This window comes from Vicia villosa, linkage group LG3 (assembly GCF_029867415.1).
Source record: "Vicia villosa cultivar HV-30 ecotype Madison, WI linkage group LG3, Vvil1.0, whole genome shotgun sequence".
NCBI classification, from domain to species: domain Eukaryota; kingdom Viridiplantae; phylum Streptophyta; class Magnoliopsida; order Fabales; family Fabaceae; genus Vicia; species Vicia villosa.
Genome location: NC_081182.1, coordinates 143,752,087 through 143,775,135, shown reverse-complemented (window position 1 = coordinate 143,775,135; position 23,049 = coordinate 143,752,087). Strand labels below are relative to the sequence as shown.

Here is a 23,049-nt window from a genome sequence, read left to right as displayed (position 1 = left end):
GTCACAGCGCCGGCGAGTCTCTGTCTTTGACTCAGTCACGTGCTCGCGTGGCAGTTTCAGATACCACCATTCGCTGGTCAACCAAACCGGTTTATCTTTCTCCCCCTGATTGGTCCGTTCCATAGCTGCGGGGGCCAGGCTGACTCTCTTTTGACTTCTCCACTCACTCCTTTATTTTATGTTTATTTTATGTCATTGGTTTGTTAACAATTCAATTGCTCAGTACAGATGGTAACGCTCTCCTAATGGCAAACGAAGGACTTGGGATCGGTCCTCGTCCCAGACAAAATAATTTTCAACTTTGTTTGCTTGTAGATCCGGTGCTCTCACCACTAGGAGTGCTTGCAATACACCTTCACCTATCAACCCTCAGATCTCCAGTGCGCCAAGATCTAAAGCATCAAGGATGCAGCCCCATGGTACACCCTCCAGGATGCGTCACACCGAATCATTGCCCAGCTGAGTTCCTCTCTTTATTTTTCTTTTTCTTTTTTTTTTTTTTAAACCTTTATTTATTTCCTTTTGTTTTTTATTTAATTTATTTCATTTAAATGTTTTTATTATTATAATAATATCACATAATTATTAATTTAATCGAAACTCGATTTTTCTCATAGCATTAAGGATATTTGTTTTTGTATATATTTTTAAGCAATTAAATAATTAGGTAAAAAATTAATAATAAATGTTTAGGTTTGTTAGCCTGATTCATTTATAAACCCTAGCTCAGGTAGGTGGTGTCCATTAACGCATTTTTTAAAGCCTTGTAAACCTTTAGGTCACAATAAGTTTTCTTAAATAACCCTTCAGGGTTTGCAAACTTTTTAGGGTTTGAATCGGTGAATGCACTTACGCTTCTCTTCTTCATGTCATGTCAATTCTTTTCAGGGTTAATCAGAAATTCTACGACTACGTGCCAGGGCAATCAAAAGCTAAGTTATGATCCCTCTTTATTATTATTTAAATTATTTTTACCTTTGATTTTAATTTTTGCCTTATGGTTTAAATTATTTTCAACTGTCAATGAATTACTCATACACTTAGCCCTATTATTTTCATTGTAATTTTCAGGGTCAATCAGGAATTTGAGGAAGATCAAGGCTCAAGAAAAATTAAATTAATTATTTACCATTTTTTTTATTTTATTTTCTGTTTTAATTTTCCCCATCCCCGCAGGTGTTTATTGTAATAGCGTAGGACTTTTATCTTTCCGCTTTAATTTCTGCCATTTTAACTGCGTGGTTAGTAAATAGGGAGTGCAAGATAAGTAATTAACTGAATGATAGCTCATCTAATACAAGATAAATATATGAATCTAATCCACGTGATTGATGCACACAAACACCTTTAGGGTACTCCTCTTGTTGCCTGTTGCCTTCTCGATCAAAAATAGTCAAGTCCCTCGGATATAGGGATACCTTAGCTTGTTGCCTACGAATTCAAATCATCATAGTCCCTCAGAATAAAAGATCACGGTCCCTTCGAGTTGCCTACGAATAAGATGATCTCGTCCCTCGATGTCGCCTTGATAAATGATGATAGTCCCTTCAATTGCTAAGGTATCCCTATTGTTGCCTTAATGACTATTATATCCTTCCCTTAGACTACCTGTCCTCTTTATGGTAAGGGACAGTCTTGTGGCGAACGATACCTCTCGATGACCCTTCGATGACCCGCACATCCAATTGAAAGACTTCCTACCCTTTATGGTATGGATAGACCCTTTCGCCCGAAAGACTTAAAGAACAAAAAAGACGAATTTAGGGTAGGTAGTTCTTAATTGCTTGCTCAATACAAACAAATTCAAATGCTTTTCACACCTCCTTTTCAAATACTTTCAAAACAAGGCTATGCTTATTTACAAGCTAAAGTCCTTAATGAAATCTTTTTACTATTCACACACGACACTTTTCAACAATTCAAACAAACAAGTGAGCTAAGCAATTAAGAGCCCGTGGATAACCATGGATGCAAAGGGTGCCTTACACCTTCCCTTTGTATAACCTACCCCCCGAACTCAATCTCTTTTCAAAGGTCTTTCCTGTTCTTTTTGGCTTTCCAATTGGATAAAATAAAAGTCGGTGGCAACTCTTGCTATCCGCACATTTCAAATAAAGTCAGTTCACCGTATTACAGAACTGGCGACTCTGCTGGGGATGCTTTCGAATAAAAGAGGGGTTACCTTAGAGCTAGGATCACTTTAAATTTGTTTGACTTGTTTGCTTTATCTTTAAAGGCTGTTTTGGGTATTCTACTGTGTGAAATATCCTACACCCGGATCTAGTGTACCTTAGGTATGTGGCATGAGACCAGGGAGGCTGTACGACATGTATCGTTATGGTTGAACTGGTGGCCACCGTTAGTGCGAAGCTTTGGTTTGTCCTGATGGCCCTTGAATATGATCGAGGAGACATTTGGCTACCGCGTGGTGTCACAAGCACTAATTCGCCCTTAGAACCTTAGTTGAACTTGACTTTGGCCTATAGGAAGTAGCGAGATAGCTGGCTTTGGATTCCTGACTGAAGCCGGTTGATACTCGATGCTACACTCATTGAGATTGGACTCTAGGGATGCTTTTGGCTGGCCGATCGAGTGCCATGTGTTATACCCCAAAATTTGCCCGCATCTTTTTTCAAGAAAACTCCAATCTGAAAATTAAGAGTCTCATATAATCATGGATTTTTATTTCAACAAATATCCTGACATATGAAATACTTAGTTTTTAGAATTTTTTCTTATACAGTAATTTGGCGTGCAGTTGAATTTATTCTTACGCAAACGCCAAATACTGTTTATTACTTCACACATGCTATTTATTTATTTACAGATAAATAGTACTGACACAATTGGTACAGAGTTAAAATCTTTTTGCAGGCGCAGAATCAGGAAACTCAAACTGTACTGGTAACAGTATATATTAGTTATTTATTATGTCTGTGTTTTTAACAAGTCATGTAAATAAACTTTAATTTTACACATAAAACAAAAACAACAAAAAGAAAATTAACTTTGACTGTTGATTTTTCACTCTAACTGCTACGTCAATACCTGAACAGTCAGTTGACAGCCAAACTGCTGGCAGTACAATTCTCAGTGATTTGTACCATCAATCAAATCAATCTTTTGCAATTCAAAATTCCAAGATTTTTGTTCTAGAAGTCTTCTGAATATCACGCGATTAGCAGAGACTCAACACTGCACAAAAATCAAGTACGCTTAACTGTCTCCTACACAAACAGTCCCTGACTAGGGTTTTCTTGTTTTTACAGGAGAAACAAGTTTTTGAGACCTAAAATGGATTTCATGCACATCCATATATCTCAAAGTACCATCATACAAATTTTCAAACTTCAATTCACTCAGACGCACCGTCAGCAGCTCAAACAGTCAACAGACGACCCGTTTGACCAAAAAGTCAACAGACAGTCAAAAATGATTTTTTTTTGTCAAAGTCCATATTTTGTCAAAGGATTCATCATTTGATCATTGGATGATCATAATTCATCAAGGAAAGATCAAAAATCAACAAAACCCTAAGATTCAAAATTAGGGTTTTTGCCTGAAAAGTCAACTCAACTTTGACTGGTCATAACTCTCTCATCCTTCATCCAAAAAATTCAAACCAAAGCTCATATTGAAGGAAATTCAATTATCTTTAAAATGCAATTGATCCCATGGTCATTGCATTCACCATTTGAAAAATATGACCAAAGACATTACAGGTCATTTTCAAAGTCAACAAAAAGACACTTTTTTCAAAAGGACACACAAGGAGCATCAAAAGTCATTTTGACATGAGACCAAAGACATTGGTTAGAGGACTCTTTGAGATTTCCAAAAAGTGCAAGATCTCCTTCATATGACAAAAATTCAGGGATTTACACCTTGTTGAAGTTGGCTAAAATTTGGGAAAATACATGAAATCAACATTGCTCAAAAATGTATTTTTTCCAAATGGGGCCAAGTTTTCATGGTTCAAACATCATTTCCATAATATAATGGGCCTCCCACGACCAAGACAAGGCCCACATCATTTTTATCCATTTTTGATTTAATTTTATCACATATAAGATTAAATTTAAAAAGGAAAATGGAAGGATAATGCATAGCTTGAATTCCAAGCATGACTCATCAAGAGAATCATTCAACTCTGTCCCAAGCCAAAGTACAGCAGAGGGAGAGAAGAAAATCAAGCCATAGTGGCTTAAATGCCAAGCTACACATGTGGAAAAAGTCAAAAATTCAACAAAGCACTTATTGCTTTCTAGCTTAGATTTTAAGCACTTCAATGCTTATATATAGGCTAGCATACTTCAGTAATGAAGAGAGACAAGTTCAGAAACAAAGCCTTGCTTGTAACACACTTGTAATCACTTGAAACTTTTCAAAGAAATCTCAAATTCGAATTTTGAATTCCAGTCACTTTCCATACAAACTAAACATTCTAATACCTTCCTCAAACATCACTGAACATATCTCAATCATTTCCAAGTCTTGAAACCTCATAAATCGAGCTACCTAGGCCACAGTTTGTTCAAACTAAAACTAACTTATATCTCATAACACACGCATATCTAGCAAGATGTAGACATATCTTTGAACTTAGTGTGGTGTGTAGATCGTTTCTGGACATTTAATTAAGATTTGGTTGCTTATATACGAAGTTACCATTTTAGGGTTCATACTCTCCAAATTAGGGCTTTCTGAAATAAGCAAAATTACAGGTTCTAAGTGGTACCATTGAATTCGTATGGACTAGACGAATTGAATGGGCATGTCGCGCCAAATTTATAAACACGTTTACCCCTATTTGCTATTTTGCAGGTTTAAGCATCACTTATTATAGCGTTTTTTTACAAAAGCGCTGTCAAAGGTGTTGTCTGGAGGTTGAAGACGAAGACGTGTCTTCCCCCCATTGGTTCAGACGCGCGCGTGTTTTTTTTAAATTTGTCTCTGATTCTGTGCTTTGCAGGTGTAACTTTTACCACGTGTCTCAATATCTGGGCCATCTGATCTCATTTAATGACTCATCCAACGCATCAGAATGAATCCCCATACCATGGACTCTCAGATTAACCACACATGATCATGTATCCTTTTATTTTCTATTTTATTTTAATTTTCTTTGCAAAATTAATTAAAAATAGTTTTAAAAATCCAAAAAATACACAAAAAATATTTTTAGACTTCTAAAATAATATATTATTTTCTGAAATAAAAATATTTTATTTTTCTTCAAAATTTCAATATTTTGCATAATTAATTAGTATATATTTATATGTTTGCTTTTTAATTATTCTAACCAATCAAAAAATCATAAAAAAAATTGTTCTTTATATTAAATACTGTTTATATGTTATAAACTAATTTTGTACATATTTAGGATAATTTTCTCTTTAAGTTTTAATTATTTGTATAATTATTTGTATAATTATGTATTAATTAAGCTTAATCAATTTCAAATCAATTTCAAAAATTCCAAAAAAATTAGTTTTGTTTTAAAATTAATTGACAAATATTTTGTACATTTTTTAAACTTAATTTCTAGGTTTAAATCTATTTTCATCTTTTTCCTTCATTTTAATTTAATTAATCATGCATTAATTATAATTAAAATCAATCATAAAAAATCCAAAAACATGCCTTTTATTTTTCTTGCAATTTAAATTCCTAGATAAATGTATAGGATGTCAAAATCATGTAAATAGGCTAGTTTACATTTCCTGCACAATCGATGTAATAGCGTAGATTTACTTTCCGCACTTTACATTTCCGCATTTTAATTTCCAGCAAATATAAACTGCGTGTATGTCAAAGATAAAATTGAACCGTTAGATCACTAACTTCAAAGATAAAATACTGAATCCAAACACAATCACACTTGCACCTTTTAAGGTAATCCCTTCTCATTCTTTTCAAAATCAAAGTCAAAATTCCACTGTTTCGAGTACAAAATCGAACCTTTTGTTTGTATCCGGTGAAAGGATAGATTTTAAAAGGAAATAAGGATAAAGACCTTACAACTCAGGGTAGACCTCCTAGTTTGCTTGCTCAAATCAAAACAAACAAAATTCTCATACACTGTTGTTTTTCAAAACAAAACTTTCCAAAAAGACAATATTTTGTATACATCCAAACACGGATCATTACAAAGTTAACGTTCTTTTCAAAACATCTTTTGAAAGATAAACAAACATTTTGTATACATCCACACAAGGATCATTACAAAATTCAATTTACAAAGGTATTTGAAACCACATATGAGCATTCTAAAGCAATTGAAAAGTGATCGAAAAACAAGTGAGCTAAGCAAACTTAAGAGCCCATGGATAACCATGGATACAAAGGGTGCTAACACCTTCCCTTTGTATAACCTACCCCCTTACCCAGAATTTCTTAAAGGTCTTTTTTCTGTTTCTTTTATAAACCTTTCCTTAATTGGATAAAATAAAAGGTCGGTGGCGACTCTGTGAATTTTCAAAAATGCGAAAGCATAAGCGATAAAAAAGAGTCAGTTCACGTATCTCTCCCGCTCAGAGGTATGGCCCGAGAAAAAACGGAGGTCCACACCATGTTGAGACAATGCCCGCGAGAAAGATCAGGGATATGAGCACCATAGAACCCGGTTACTATTCTAGGACAGGTTGAACCAACTTAACTTCAGTGGGGAGGGTACTTACCTACGAACTTCAAGCAAGCCTCTAAACCTAAGGACACTTGTGTGACTTGTCTGTGCTTGCTACTAACCCTTTGGTTTTCTTGCAGCTTTTTCTTGTGGGACTCACTCGTCCTTACTATCTTACGCTTTGCCTGATGCATTGCATAACATCATGACATCATGACATCATACGCATAACATGATTTAACTAACCCTTTCAAGGATCTTAGGGATTTAGGGCGCACAATTTCAGGTGCTCTTATCAAGGACTGAATTCCTAATCAAGGGGCAAGAGGATTTATTTTCCTCTAGCCACATGTCTCCTAATTTAGAGACGTTGTACCTATTAAGGGGCAAGAGGATTTATTTTCCTCTAGCCATGTACCTTCAAAGTCAAAAGTTCCCGAATCAGAGGCTATGACCCACTGGATATGGTGAGCTTGATTCCCATAGAAGAACATCCAAAAATCAGAGTTCATCAAACGAAGAAGCGACCAAATCATTTTTTACGTTGCTAACTAAATTTCCGGAGATCCTTGAAAATATTTCATCTGCATTCATAACATTGCATCACAGGTTTCCACCACAGGTTTCTCACCTCCTCGCTGTTTATTTCAGCACAAATGGATCTTGAGCAATCAGTCAAAAATCTTCAGGCTCAGAACAACCAATTCCGAGAGATGATCTTTAACTTGGCCAAGGGGCAAGAAGAATTAAAGGCACTCCTATTCTTGGGGTGCAACTACAATGCGAGATGCGCTTATTATTCGAACAATCCTGGTTATGGTGTAAAGGATGGTAGACCGTTGAAGCGTGCCATTAAAGATTTAATCATGACACTCAAATCAGAAAAGACCACGACAATGAAGTCACGACAACTGAGTCACGACAACAAAGTCACGACAACCGAGTCACGATAATGGAATCACGACAACTGAGTCACGACAACAAAGTCACGACAACTGAGTCACGATAATGGAATCACGACAACAAAGTCACGACAACTGAGTCACGATAATGGAATCACGACAACTGAGTCACGATAATGGAATCACGACAACTGAGTCACGATAATAGAATCACGACAACCGAGTCACGATAATGGAATCACCACAACTGAGTCACGACAACGAAGTCACGACAAATGAGTCACGATAATGGAATCATGACAACTGAGTCACGATAATGGAATCACGACAACAAAGTCACGACAACTGAGTCACGATAATGGAATCACGACAACTGAGTCACAACAATCAATTCACTCATATGATCCAGACGCTCAGGGAAATCGAGCCAATGAATTCTAACACCTATTATAAACTCAATGCAAGGTGCGCGTACCATTCCAACATTCTTGGACATTACGCAAACAATTGCTGGACATTAAAGAATAAGATTCAAGATCTAATCTATAACGGGGAAATCAAATTCAACCCTCCTGAAACCCCTGTGGTGATCACCGCTCCTATGCCTAGTCATGACATGATTGATTGACGTCTCGACGGACGAACTTTTGGATCATTAGATCTACTTTCATTTGCAAGTTCTTTCCTGTTTGTTTAAACATTTGACTCATGATAGACATTATCTATTTTAATAATCATCACCAGTGCATTGCATATATTTGTCTTGAATAAATTATTTCGCTATCACTCATTTTAAATTATGTCTCTACTTTGCATATGTTTTGTGATATTCAACTCCTGCTAAAGTTGTATACCTTTTGAGGGAGGATGACGAAAACGATACCGCAACCTCATGCAGTATGCTTTTGAGCGGACTATGCTGACGATGTACAGGCATTGTTTCAATTCCTAAACAGTGGAGATATAAGGATGTTAATCCCTCGTCAACCCCTTTGAGCCTAAGAAGTAGAATTTTCTTTCCTGTACTAATTAAAACCCTTGATCATAACCTGGGGCAGGGTAGTTCTCGGTTAATTTGGCTGTGCATTCTATTTTAAGAGAATCATTCAGTACACCTTTCAACAAAGGTTTCAATCGCAAGCATTCATCCGCACACATCAAAGAAGTGTTGGAGATGTCAATCAAAAGCCAATGATGGTTTATCAATCATTAATCAAGGCAGTCAATATCTTTCAAAAAGAAAATGATGAAAAAACACATATACAAAGAAAAGCCTGTTAGAACAAGATTTGTTCTGATCAATTATCTTAGTTTTGATGATAACAATAATATGAATTTTGCTTAAGATAATATGGTACTCTAATCCAATGCAATTTCCTTTTCAGGAAATATATAAAGAGTACGCATAATTCAGCGCTCAGAAGCTTTGTCTCAAAGGGTTCAGCATGCAACATCAGAACATGGTCTGGCAAGACATCAGAAGATGGTCGAAGCAGAATCAGAACATGGGTCTATGGAAGCATCAGAAGAACAAGAGAACAGAAGCACTGAAGTTCTGATGGTATCACGCTCAGAAGCACTTCAAGGTCAGAAGATCAGAAGATGCTTTGCACCAAGCTGTTTGACTCTGATGATATTCAAACATTGTATTCACAAACATCAGATCAGAAGGAAGTACAAGTGGCAAGCTACGCTGACTGACAAAAGGAACGTTAAAAGCTATTAAAGGCTACGTCAGTAGACACAGCGTGAACAAGGCTCGAGGTAGTTGACAAAAGCGTATAACATTAAATGCGATGCTGTACGGAACACGCAAAGCATTAAATGCACTCAACGGTCATCTTCTCCAACGCCTATAAATATGAAGTTCTGATGAGAAGCAAGGTTAACGATTCTAACGATTCTGCAACCAAAACAACTCAAATTAACTTGCTGAAACGCTGTTCAAATCAAAGCTCAGAATCTTCATCTTCATCAAAGCTCACTACATTGCTGTTGTAATATATTAGTGAGATTAAGCTTAAACGTTAAGAGAAATATCACAGTTTGTGATTATAGCTTTTAAGAAGCAATTGTAATACTCTTAGAATTGATTACATTAAGTTGTAAGGAACTAGAGTGATCGTGTGGATCAGAATACTCTAGGAAGTCTTAGAGGTTATCTAAGCAGGTTGTAACTAGAGTGATCGTGTGGATCAGTATACTCTAGAGAAGTCTTAGAGGGTATCTAAGCAGTTGTTCCTGGAGTGATCAGTGTGTGATCAGAAGACTCTGGAAGACTTAGTTGCTGACTAAGTGGAGAACCATTGTAATCCGTGCGATTAGTGGATTAAATCCTCAGTTGAGGTAAATCATCTCTGCGGGGGTGGACTGGAGTAGTTTAGTTAACAACGAACCAGGATAAAAATAACTGTGCAATTTATTTTTATCTGTCAAGTTTTTAAAGCTACACTTATTCAAACCCCCCCCCCCTTTCTAAGTGTTTTTCTATCCTTCAATTGGTATCAGAGCGCCGGTTCTAAGGTGCAAGCACTTAACCGTGTTTAGAAAAGATTCAGGAAGAGAAAAACGCTTCAGTAAAAGATGGTTGATGAAAGTGAAAAGTCTACACCTGCATCTACATCTGGCTCTGCTGAGCAATACAACGGTAACAATGGTTATACTAGACCGCCGGTATTTGATGGTGAAAACTTTGAATACTGGAAAGATAAACTGGAAAGTTACTTTCTTGGTCTAGATGGTGATCTATGGGATCTTCTGATGGATGGTTACAAACATCCAGTAAATGCCAGAGGCGTAAAGCTGACAAGGCAAGAAATGAATGATGATCAGAAGAAGCTCTTCAGGAATCATCATAAATGCAGAACTGTTTTGCTGAATGCTATCTCTCATGCTGAGTATGAGAAGATATCTAACAGGGAAACGGCCTATGACATATATGAATCCTTGAAAATGACTCATGAAGGAAATGCTCAAGTCAAGGAGACTAAAGCTCTAGCTTTAATCCAGAAGTATGAAGCCTTCAAGATGGAGGATGATGAAGACATTGAAAAGATGTTTTCAAGATTTCAAACTCTTACTGCTGGATTGAGAGTTCTTGACAAGGGATACACCAAGGCTGATCACGTAAAGAAGATCATCAGAAGCTTACCCAGAAGATGGGGTCCTATGGTGACTGCATTCAAGATTGCAAAGAATCTGAATGAAGTTTCTCTGGAAGAGCTTATCAGTGCCTTGAGAAGTCATGAAATAGAGCTGGACGCAAATGAGCCTCAAAAGAAAGGTAAGTCTATTGCATTAAAATCCAATATCAAGAAATGCACTAACGCTTTTCAGGCTAGAGAAGAAGATCCTGAAGAATCAGAATCTGAAGAAGAAGATGAACTGTCCTTGATCTCCAGAAGGCTAAATCAACTCTGGAAGACCAAGCAAAGGAAGTTCAGAGGCTTCAGAAGTTCAAAGAAATTTGAACGTGGAGAATCTTCTGATGACAGAAGATTTGACAAGAAGAAGGTCATGTGCTATGAATGCAATGAGCCTGGACACTTCAAGAATGAATGTCCAAATCTTCAGAAGGAAAATCCCAAGAAGAAGTTTCATAAGAAGAAAGGTCTTATGGCAACCTGGGATGAGTCAGAAGATGATTCAGACTCTGAAGATGAGCAGGCTAACTGTGCGCTGATGGCGACAGAAGGTGACGGATCAGAATCTACATCAGAATCAGATTCTGAAGAGGTATTTTCTGAACTTACTAGAGATGAGTTAGTTTCCGGTCTAACTGAACTTCTGGAACTCAAGTCTCAGATTAGTCTCAAATACAAAAAGCTGAAAAAGCTATTTGAATTTGAAACAAAGAAGCTTGAGTTGGAGAATTCTGAATTAAAAGAAAAACTTTTAAAATTATCCAATAATGTTGGATCTCCTTCTGATTCAGAAAAATCCACTCCTAGTCAAAACCGTATTCTGAAAGAATATGATTTAAGTTTCAGGAAGTTCTTATCTAGAAGTATTGGCAGAAGTCAGCTAGCTTCTATGATATATGATGTGTCTGGAAACAAAAGAGTTGGCATTGGTTTTGAGGGTGAAACCCCATACAAACTTGAACCTGTTGATGAAATGAAATTCACATACAAGCCATTGTATGATCAGTTCAAGTATGGCCACTCCCATGATATTAGGCACACTTCACATGCTCAAAGTTTTCACATAACACACACCAAAAAGCATGTGACACAACCTAGGAAATATCATGAAACTCACATTAAAAATTATCATGCTGTTCCTCCTATTGCTTACAATGTTAAACCCAAGTTCAATCAGAACTTGAGAAAATCTAACAAGAAAGGACCCAAAAAGATGTGGGTACCTAAGGATAAGATTATTCCTATTGCAGATATCCTTGACTGCAGAAAGGACAAAGCACAACATGTCATGGTACCTGGACTCTGGATGCTCACGACACATGACAGGAAGAAGGTCTATGTTCCAAGACCTGGTGCTTAAGTCTGGGGGAGAAGTCAAGTTTGGAGGAGATCAGAAGGGCAAGATAATTGGCTCTGGAACTATAAAGTCTGGTAACTCTCCTTCCATTTCTAATGGACTTCTTGTAGAAGGATTAACACATAACCTCTTATCTATCAGTCAATTGAGTGACAATGGTTATGATATAATCTTTAATCAAGAGTCTTGTAAGGCTGTAAATCAGAAGGATGGCTCAATCCTATTTACAGGCAAGAGGAAGAACAACATTTATAAGACAGATCTGCAAGATCTTATGAGTCAGAAGGTGACTTGTCTTATGTCTGTTTCTGAAGAGCAGTGGGTCTGGCACAGAAGATTAGGTCATGCTAGTTTGAGAAAGATTTCTCAGATTAACAAACTGAATCTTGTCAGAGGACTCCCTAATCTGAAATTCAAATCAGATGCTCTTTGTGAAGCATGTCAGAAGGGCAAGTTCTCCAAACCTGCATTCAAGTCCAAGAATGTTGTTTCTACCTCAAGGCCATTAGAACTCTTGCACATTGATCTGTTTGGCCCAGTCAAAACAGCATCTGTCAGAGGGAAGAAATATGGATTAGTCATCGTAGATGATTATAGCCGCTGGACGTGGGTAAAATTCTTGAAACACAAGGATGAGACTCATTCAGTGTTCTTTGATTTCTGCATTCAGATTCAATCTGAAAAAGAGTGTAAAATCATAAAGGTCAGAAGTGATCATGGTGGTGAATTTGAGAACAGATCCTTTGAAAAATTCTTCAAAGAAAATGGTATTGCCCATGATTTCTCTTGTCCTAGAACTCCACAGCAAAATGGAGTTGTAGAACGAAAGAATAGGACTCTGCAAGAAATGGCCAGAACCATGATCAATGAAACCAATATGGCTAAGCATTTCTGGGCAGAAGCAATAAACACTGCATGCTATATTCAGAATAGAATCTCTATCAGACCTATTCTTAATAAGACTCCTTATGAATTGTGGAAGAATAGAAAGCCCAACATTTCATATTTCCATCCTTTTGGATGTGTATGCTTTATTCTGAACACTAAAGATCATCTTGGTAAGTTTGATTCCAAAGCACAAAATGTTTCCTTCTTGGATATTCTGAACGCTCAAAAGGCTACAGAGTATACAATACTGAAACATTGATTGTAGAAGAATCAATCAATATCAGGTTTGATGATAAGCTTGGTTCTGAAAAACCAAAGCAGTTTGATAATTTTGCAGATTGGGATATTGATATATCAGAAGTTGTTGAGCCAAGAAGCAACGCATCAGAAGCAGAGCTTCTCAGAAGCAAAGAATCTGAAGATCAAGTATCAGCTTCTCTGGAGAATCTAAGCATATCTGAAGAACCATCTGTCAGAAGATCATCCAGACTCATCTCTGGTCATTCAGAAGATGTCATTCTTGGAAAGAAGGATGATCCAATCAGAACAAGAGCATTCCTTAAGAACAATGCAGACTGTCAATTAGGTCTTGTATCTTTGATCGAGCCAACTTCTGTTGATCATGCTCTAGAAGATCCAGACTGGATAATTGCTATGCAAGAAGAACTGAATCAGTTTACAAGGAATGATGTTTGGGATCTTGTTCCTAGACCAGATGGATTCAATATAATCGGTACAAAATGGGTCTTCAGAAACAAGCTCAGTGAGAAAGGTGAAGTGGTAAGGAACAAAGCCAGACTGGTGGCTCAGGGTTATAGTCAGCAAGAAGGGATTGACTATACAGAAACCTTTGCACCAGTGGCCAGGTTAGAATCTATTCGTCTATTAATTTCATTTGCCACTTGTCATACCCCAATTTTTGACCTAAGACACCACCTCATATCATTGCATATGCATCATTTGCATCTCTAACAAATTGCATAGCTTGTGTTTGCTACTTGTGACTCAGCAGGGTTTAATCAAGAAACCACTCATCAGTACAAGTAACAATCAATTAGGGTTTTGTTCTCCCTTCGTCTCAAATGAATCATCTTCATCAACAATCAACATTTGGTCCTCAAAGTTTCATTTCAACAAGCTCAAAAGCTCTGAATCAACCAGATTAGGGTTTTGACTGAAGATAGCATACTCTTGACTTTTGCTCAGGATTTGACCTAATGACTTGAGACATGACCTCAAGACCCCAAGTACATCATTTTTACCTAATCTATTGACTCAAGACATCTCCTACACAAAGATTGATCAGACAAATCCTCAGATCAGGGTTTTGAACTATCAGGGACTGAACTCAGGGATCACATTTGGGAAACCCTAAAAATCCCCAGGGAGTCAATCAAAGGTTTCAATCATCCTCAAATAATCCCTATGACAACATACAATGGAAATTGTATCTCAATTCAAGATCCACAGTCATCAATTTCATCAGGTCGACAATTAGGGTTTTTGACCTAATGCACTGAACAACTGACTTTTTAATCAGGACATGGTGCCACAACTCAAACCATGGCTCAATATCCTCTAATGCTTCAATGTGATCCATTCATACCATTCATATGGTGAGGATAGTCTGTTTCATTTGAAATCTCCAGAAATGCGATTCGTCTGAAAAAGTCAACTGTACAAGATCACCATTGACTTTTGGGGAATTTTGGTCAACCATAACTTTTGAAGTTTCAAATCATCAATATATGATATGAGAAGTCATTTGATCAAGAAAAATCAAGAAAATCAATCAAGAATCAAAAAGTCAAAAGTTTGACTTTCATACTTAGAAAATTTTCTAAGTGTTTTTCAATGGTTTTTTCCAAACTTTGGAAGGGAATTTCTCAAAATTTCACCTACAAACTGAAAAAAACTTCCAACATGAAAGTTGTAGATTTTGATCCAATGAACAACTTTGTCACATATAATTTTTTTTCATAAGATCAACCATTTAAGAGATATGGAGCTTCAAAGTTGGTACTTTTTGAAAACTTCACTTAAAACTTCATTTTTCTCAAAGTTCATGGATCTTTTTCACCCATTTCCTTAAAGAGCTTGAAGAAACTTTCAACTAGGGTTTTGAAGTATGCAACATGAGCTTTCTAAAATGTCCAAGAGCATGAAAAAATTTGAAGTGTAGCTATGGTTTTGAATTTTGCCATTAGTGAGCTTTTCACTTGAAATTTCAAGTCATTTTGCCAAAGTTATGAACCAATTTGCCAAATGATCCAAATAATGATGCATAGAGGCAATAATTGAAGATATTTTTCTGATTTGAGATCAGAATGGAAGAGGATAAGAAGCTTGAGATTTAACCATGGTTTAGTTACTTTTAACCTAATGCATTTAATGGTAAGATTCCATTTTATCTCCAAATGCCAAATCACCAATTCTTGATCAACTTGCAAAGCTCTTCATTCAGAAACCTTGGCCTATAAATAGAGATCATTTCCTCATTCAAAAACACACCAAAGTCTCATAAATTATATGCTTTCTCTTTCTTTCTTGAATTGCAAGTTTCTTAAGTTTCAAAGAGGTAAAATGCTCAACCTCTAAACCTTTGAAGTTCTGAGCAAAATGATGCTTCCCACAACTCATAAACATCATTTGAAACTTGTTTGAACCACTCATACACCCCAAAAACACCTCAAGCTCAAAATCACTACCTCACTTCTCAAATATGCATAACCATGGCCTTATCATGCCAAAATCCATTCAAGATCATTTCTGTCCAAACTAACACTTCCAACACCTCATATATATCACACATGAACTATCCAAATACTCACATATGATCTGAAACATCTCCATCTTCAAATTCGATTCATACTTGAAGCAACTGCAGATCGGGTGCCATGGCCATGCTCAGATGAATTCAACTTGTTCCAGACATCCAGACACCTTCCATAATCATCATAGAAGCTATTCAGATTGATACAAAGCATCTGTAACACCTCCAGATCAAAATCCAATTCTCAGTTTGGCCGTTTTTGAGGTAAGTACACTTGAACTTCAAACTCTACTCTCCACGCATCATAAATGAAATATGAACATACCATCTCATTTCTGCACACATGAGGATCATTAACCCTCAATCAATTGCATCATAACTTGCACATACACGATTTCAGATTGAATCATAGAATTAGGGTTCTTCATGTTCATCAGAAAATTGATAGCCTTAGAGTGAAAATAAATGCAATTAAAGACCACCATCATGATCCTTATGAAAAAACGAGTGAGTTAGACCCTTCACTTGATCAATTTGGTTCAGTTTTCAGAAAATTCAAATTCAAATTGGGATTGTGTTCTTGGCGCGTTTTTTGGTTCATAAGTTTTGAAATTCAGTTGAGTAATATATTCTACCAAGCGCGTATTACTAACAAGCCACAAGCGTGGCTCAGCTGGTTATTGTTTTGGTTGGTGACCTTAGGGTCACGAGTTCAAGTCCTCTAGGGACCAAACCATTTTTTTTAACACTTGTTTTTCTTCATTTTTTTTACAACTTTAATTAATTAATTAACACATCAAATTAATTCATTTTTCATTCATTTTTTGTACACTCTTTATTTAACACATATATTTTATGAATATCAAAAAAAATCACAAAAAAAGATTTATTTAATACATTTTTAAATAGGTTTAAAATGACATATTTTAAGTGTTTTTTAATACTTTAAAATATTGTTTTTCATTTGATTCTTAATCTAATCACTTGTAAATATTTTTTGTGATCAAACCCTAATCACTTAGGTCTTAATTAAGCATTAAAACTTGTTTTAACTTAATTAAGTTGACTTTTGTCAAAATTCAAATCGTTTTAAGACGAACGATCATTCTTTTCAAAACAATAAACCATTTCTTTTTGAAACTATTGATTAGATCTTTTTTTACTTGATCAATTGATTTTCAAAACGATGTGGGGCCTCTCGAATATTAGAGAGTATAAGACCCACTCCTTTTTCTTTTTACACAGTCTTTTTATTCAAAATAAATAAACTTTCTTTCAAAACAAACTTTCAAACCGTTTTTCAAACGACGCGTCTGCTTTTCAAATATACCATGGGCCTCCACGTAGGTATAAGTCCCAAGCCCCTTTTGTACATACCCATTCCAGTACATGAAATTAGGTATTTCATTGTACGCCTTTTTGTACATACACCTTTTTGTACATATCTCAATCAATGTGTTTTTTAACTTTGAATAACAAACCAAAAATGAAGGTTTCTTTAAATCTTCCCAAAAATACCATGGGCCTCCATGTAGGTATAAGTCCCAAGCCCCTTTGTAAATACCTGTTTACATAGCTTTGAATAAACTCAAGTGGACTTCTCCCCGAGTGTGAGTCCCGAGCCCTGTGTATACAAATGGATCATGCCTACAGGTATATTTCCTTCATAAACTCCATTATATACACACAATTTGTCATATATAACTGTTCATATAACTGTTCATATTTGTTCATGTACTTGTTCATATTTGTTCGTACTTGTTCATACTTGTGACTGTGTTATATATGCTTATTCAACTTAGTACAACACTAGGTTCCCCATAGCCTCCTATTGGGCTTCGTGCAAAGAATCTCCCTAGTTTAGGTTAGGACATAGAGTATGGTTTCCCGGTGAAATCGCTCTAAGAGCTCAAACCAACTATACCATGCCTCCCCTTGGGCTTTGTACAAACGAGTGTCCCTCCCATAGCCTCCTCTTGGGCTTACAATGCAAGGACCCTGGATTGTCCCTCCCATAGCCTCCTCTTGGGCTTACAATGCAAGGACCCTCGGATAGCCTCCTCTTGGGCTTCGTACAAGGACCCACGGGCTTCTTATAAGCATCCCCAATATCCAAATCAAATACCCTAGGAGATTAGACATTTTTCATCTCTATGCTAGGAGTATCTCTTCTATATCATCACAAACAATCAATCAATCAAACTTTTTTGCCACAAGGCTGGCTAATCAATCAAACTTCTTTTTGCCACAAGGCTGGCTAATCAATCAAACCGTTTTACCACCGTACTGGATGATTAATCAAAGTTTTTGTCACAAGGCTGACTTCATTGAAACTTTTGCCACGAGGCTGGCTGATTAATCAAAACTTTTTGTCACAAGGCTGACTTCATTGAAAGTTTTTGCCACAAGGCTGGTTAAACAACAAAAACATCTTTATCATTCTAAGCACCCTAAGTGGCATGGCCCCGGGCTTATAATGAAAAGATTTTCAAACAAAAACAAACAGATGTATGTGATGATATAGATTAGATACATCTAGCATTTAGACGACATTTGTCTATTTTCCTTTGCTTCCACTAGCATAAGTGGGAACTACGATTGCTCTGACTTTCTCAACATCCCTTTGAGAATACGTAGGCACAAGGTCGATCCTTGGCGAGCAAAACAAAACAAAAAAAACCATTCAAACCTTAGCACCCGTAGACCCCGAGCTACAGATGCTCTGATTCCCTCTAAGGGATATGTATGCAGAGGATCGCGATGATCTTTGCGAGCATAATCAAACAAACACCTTAGGTCCCACCTATTTCACAAGAACCTCTTAATAACATGGAATGAAAAACAAAGCAAAGAAACCTATAGAGTACTATAGATACGTTGGGTGCTAATACCTTCCCTTCGTATAACCAACCCTCTTACCCAAGATCTCTCCCCCCACTTTTAGGTTATTGCAGCTTTTTTCCTTTTCCTCCTTTGGAAATAATAAAAAGTTTGGTCGAAACAAAGAAAAATCATTTTTTATGAGCACTCGAGCCCAAAGAAGGCATCAGGTGTCTCATCCCACAAAAAAGAGGAACAAAACGATTTTTCGCCCGCGACAGAAAAATGGCGACTTCACTGGGGACCATCTTTTTATTGTTTCCAAAGGAAGGGTTAATTCTATTTGCTTTATTTTTCACTTCATTTTTTGTTATATGTGTGGTTCTGGTTCTGTTACTTGCGTGGTTCTGTTACAAGTGATACATTATGGACAAATCCTAACCCGGATTAAGTACACATAAGAAATTAGGTGGAGGGTATAGTCATGTGCAGGCGCACGTGAGAATCCTTCCGCTCAGTGGAGGTTCCTTGTTGGTAATATATGTTTAGCATGTTTCGTAGCGAAGACATTATTACTTTCATTGAACTGTAGAAGCTGAGAGACCGTAGAACCCCAACCCATCCTGGCCTTATTAGGTTGTGGTGCAGAAACTATTCAGGTGAAGACTTGGATTAGTTGTCATGCGGAGAACCACACTCAGACAAGTTTTTCTTGAGAATATTACTGGCTCATGAGTTTAATTGTGGAAGGCCGGTAATATCCGAAAGAAAAATGTAGACTCTGACGTATCAGTAGAACATGTCATGCAGGTGATTAACTAGATCTATCCCATTTTTGGTTCTCTGACCTCATGCTCGTGACTTTGGACCTTTGAACCTATGCGTTACCATGTTTGTGTTACCATGTTTGTGTTACCATGTATGCGTTACCATGTTCGCGTTACCCTGTTTGCGTTACCATGTTTGCTTTACCATGTTTGAATATGTGGCATCCACGCATCCATGCATTCATACATTCATTAAAAAACCCATCTTTTTCCATAAAAAACATGATTTTTCCAAAAATTTAGAGAATTTTCTTTGCAAACATTATAGGATTAAGTTATGGAAAAAAGGTATACCAAAAAGTACGGTTTCAAAGCGCCTGATGTAGAAAGACTGATAGAGTTAGCATCTTCTGTACAAGATCCTTCTAATTTTAGGAAAAGTTATGGAAAGCTTTTGCCTATCCTGAATACTCATGTTGATGAAGGACTTCTCAAAACTCTGGTTCAGTTCTATGATCCCGTCTACCGGTGTTTCACCTTTCCAGACTACCAGTTGGTACCGACCTTGGAAGAATATGCCAATCTTTTAGGTATTCCTGTGTCTGACAAAATACCTTTCAATGGTTTGGAAGCCATTCCTAAGTCACACGTCATTGCAGCAAGTACCCATTTGAAAAAGTCTGAAGTAGAGAGTAATTGGACTACCAAAGGAAACCTCCCGGGTTTAACTTCACACTTCCTAATAAAGAAAGCCTTTGATTTCATCGAAACTGGTAGCATGATAGCCTTTGAAGCTGTACTAGCCTTGCTCATCTATGGGTTGGTTCTGTTTCCCAATGTCGACAACTTTGTTGATATCAATGCCATAAAGATCTTTCTGATTGGAAATCCTGTTCCGACTTTGCTTGGTGACATGTATTTCTCTGTCCATCATAGGAATCGCCAAGGAGGTGGAATCATTGTATGTTGTGCACCTTTGTTGTTCAAATGGATTGTTTCACACTTACCTGAGTCTCCTATTTTCACGGAAAACCGAGAAGGTTTGCGTTGGCCTCGAAGACTTATGTCTCTTACTAATAATGATATTCGTTGGTATACCTTGGCTCGCTGTGGTACAGAAACCATTGAAAGTTGTGGAGAGTTCGCCAACGTACCCCTCATTGGTACACAAGGAGGAATTAACTACAATCCGGCCCTGGCCCGACGACAACTCGGGTATGCAAATTCAGTTAAACCTGCTGGTCCCTCAGTGGAAGGATACTTTTACCGAGAAGGGGATAATCCTAAAAAGTTGAAAGCAAGAATGATGAGAGCTTGGTACGACGTCCGATGGAAAGAAAAAGGTGAGGAAAGAAATTGCATTGCCATGGACGCCTACACCTGCTGGGTAAAGAAAAGAGCAAAGGAGTTTCAAATGCCTTATGCTTATGAAAAACCCATGTTTCCTGCTGTGTCTCAACGACCCAACATTCCAGCTATGGAGGAATACCAACGCACTTTGGCTAAAATGAGGACAGAAAAAGATGCTTGGGAAGAAAAGTTTCGTAGCACTGAGGTGGAAAATAGAAAGTTGAAGAAAAGAGTGAAAGATCACGAAGAAACTCTCTATTGTCAAGATGGATGGCTCATGAGCAAAGATGAGAAGATCCGTCAGAAAGACGCTGCAATCAAAAGGTACATCAAAGAAAGCAAGAAAAATCTTGAAGGTTCAACAAGCAATGCTCCGACTCCTGATGATTGGAAGAATGTTGTTAACAAGCTGAGGACCGAAAAGGCCGAATTGAAAGCTCACTATGGGAAAGAAATCATGAAGCTCAAGCTGCACAATGCATTTGGTTCTTCGTCTGATGAAGATGCTTAGGATTGTTTAGCTTTTTTTTATTTATCATTTGCTTTTGTAAGGAGCTACGCTCCAATGTTGTAACATTTCCCATTATTGCAATAAAAAATAAAAAAAAATGAATGAATAAAAGATTTGTTTGTGTTCAAATGTTTGCAAGGAAATAATCTTTAAAATGTTTGGAAAAATCATAAATTTCTTTTTTGCATACATCATTCTGCATATCGAGTCTGTTGTATAGAGTCTCATCTTTTGGATCTTTCTCCATTAGATCGTCAAGCTGTCGCGTCTCAAAGTTTCTCGACCGCGCTCGCAATCAGATCACAGATACAATACTCGTTCAAGCAGAAGAAGAGTAATGGAACACTCTGAACAAGAGAATGTTGAGCTCCGTGGTACAGTGACTACTCTTCAGGAAAAGTTGGAAAGTCTCACTACTCTGGTTGACTCCTTGATGGCCGCACAGAATCAGCCGCCGCCACCTAACAGTCAAGCAACAGTAACATCTGAAGTCACTACTCCAGTGTCTACAGCTGCATTCGGTATTCCATCTTTCTCCATGCCAGAAGGTTGGGGCCCGCCTTTCAGCTTTGGTACAGGTTTCCGTCATAATTTCTCTGGGGTTCAAACATCCACAACTGAAGCACCTGCTGCACAGGGTTCGGCGTTTATTCCACATTCAGGGGTAACTTTTTCCCAAGTCACTATGGCACTTTCTCAACCCACTATGACAGTTCCGACCCCTACGGTTCACACTGTTCCTTACGATGGCAATGAGATTTATCATGATCAAGGTGATAGCACAAATCAGCGTAACCTTGTAGGAGATCTCCAAGAACAATTCAACAAGATGCAGCTGGAAGTTAAAGCTATCCGTGGAAAAGATTTGTTTGGAAAGAATGCCCAGGAGCTATGTTTGGTTCCCAGTGTACAAATACCTGCTAAGTTCAAGGTCCCTGACTTTGAGAAGTACAAAGGTAGTTCTTGTCCGCAAAGTCATCTTGTGATGTATGCCAGGAAGATGTCTACTTATGCAGATAATCATCAGTTGCTTATCCATTACTTTCAAGACAGTTTAACTGGTGCCGCACTGAAGTGGTACACAGGCTTGGATAGCACCAATATTCGAACATTCAATGACCTAGGTGAGGCCTTTGTCCGACAATACAAGTATAACTCGGATATGGCTCCAGACAGAGATCAGCTCCGATCCATGGCTCAGAAAGACCATGAAGCTTTCAAAGAGTATGCCCAACGATGGAGAGAAACTGCTGCTCAGATTAATCCACCGTTAAAAGAGAAAGAGATGACAAAGATCTTTTTGAATACTCTCAGTCCGTTTTATTATGAACGCATGATTGCTAGTGCTCCAAGTGATTTCACCGAAATGGTAAACATGGGTATGCGTTTAGAAGAAGGAGTCCGAACCGGACGTCTGACTAAAGAAGGTGGATCTTCAAGCGGAACCAAAAAGTTCGGAAGTGGTTTCCAAAAGAAGAAAGAACAAAGTGTTGACATGGTATCCCAAGGGAGGCCAAGAGGAAATGTCAATCGTCAACGACAGGTTGCTTCTATCACACCAGTCGTTAACACAACACCGAATCCATGATTCACCCCGCAATTTCAACAACAGCCTCGACCACAGGCTCAGCAGTTTAACAATAATCAGAATCGTGTACAAAGAGCTCCACAGTTCGATCCGATTCCAATGACCTATACAGAGTTGTACCCTGCTTTGATTGAAAGAGGTCTTGTTCAAACTAAAGCGCCACCACCCGTACCTGAGAAACTCCCATGGTGGTACAAAGCTGAGGTCTCATGCCCTTATCATCAAGGAGCACCTGGCCATGATCTTGAGCATTGCATAGCTTTGAAATATGAAGTCCAGAGGTTGGTTAGATCTAATCTCCTCTCTTTCAGAAATTTGAATCCTA

General features: G+C 37.5%; 1 protein-coding gene across 1 annotated transcript in view; it reads left to right on the top strand.

The window, feature by feature from the left end:
- The first annotated feature begins 245 nt into the window (after nucleotides 1-245).
- LOC131659103 (uncharacterized) overlaps nucleotides 246-23,049 on the top strand; it is a 77,871-nt gene continuing 55,067 nt past the window's right edge. The window contains exon 1 of the mRNA XM_058928341.1: nucleotides 246-419. Coding sequence (XP_058784324.1) covers nucleotides 246-419 — 174 coding nt within the window. The remainder of the gene's footprint in view (nucleotides 420-23,049) is intronic.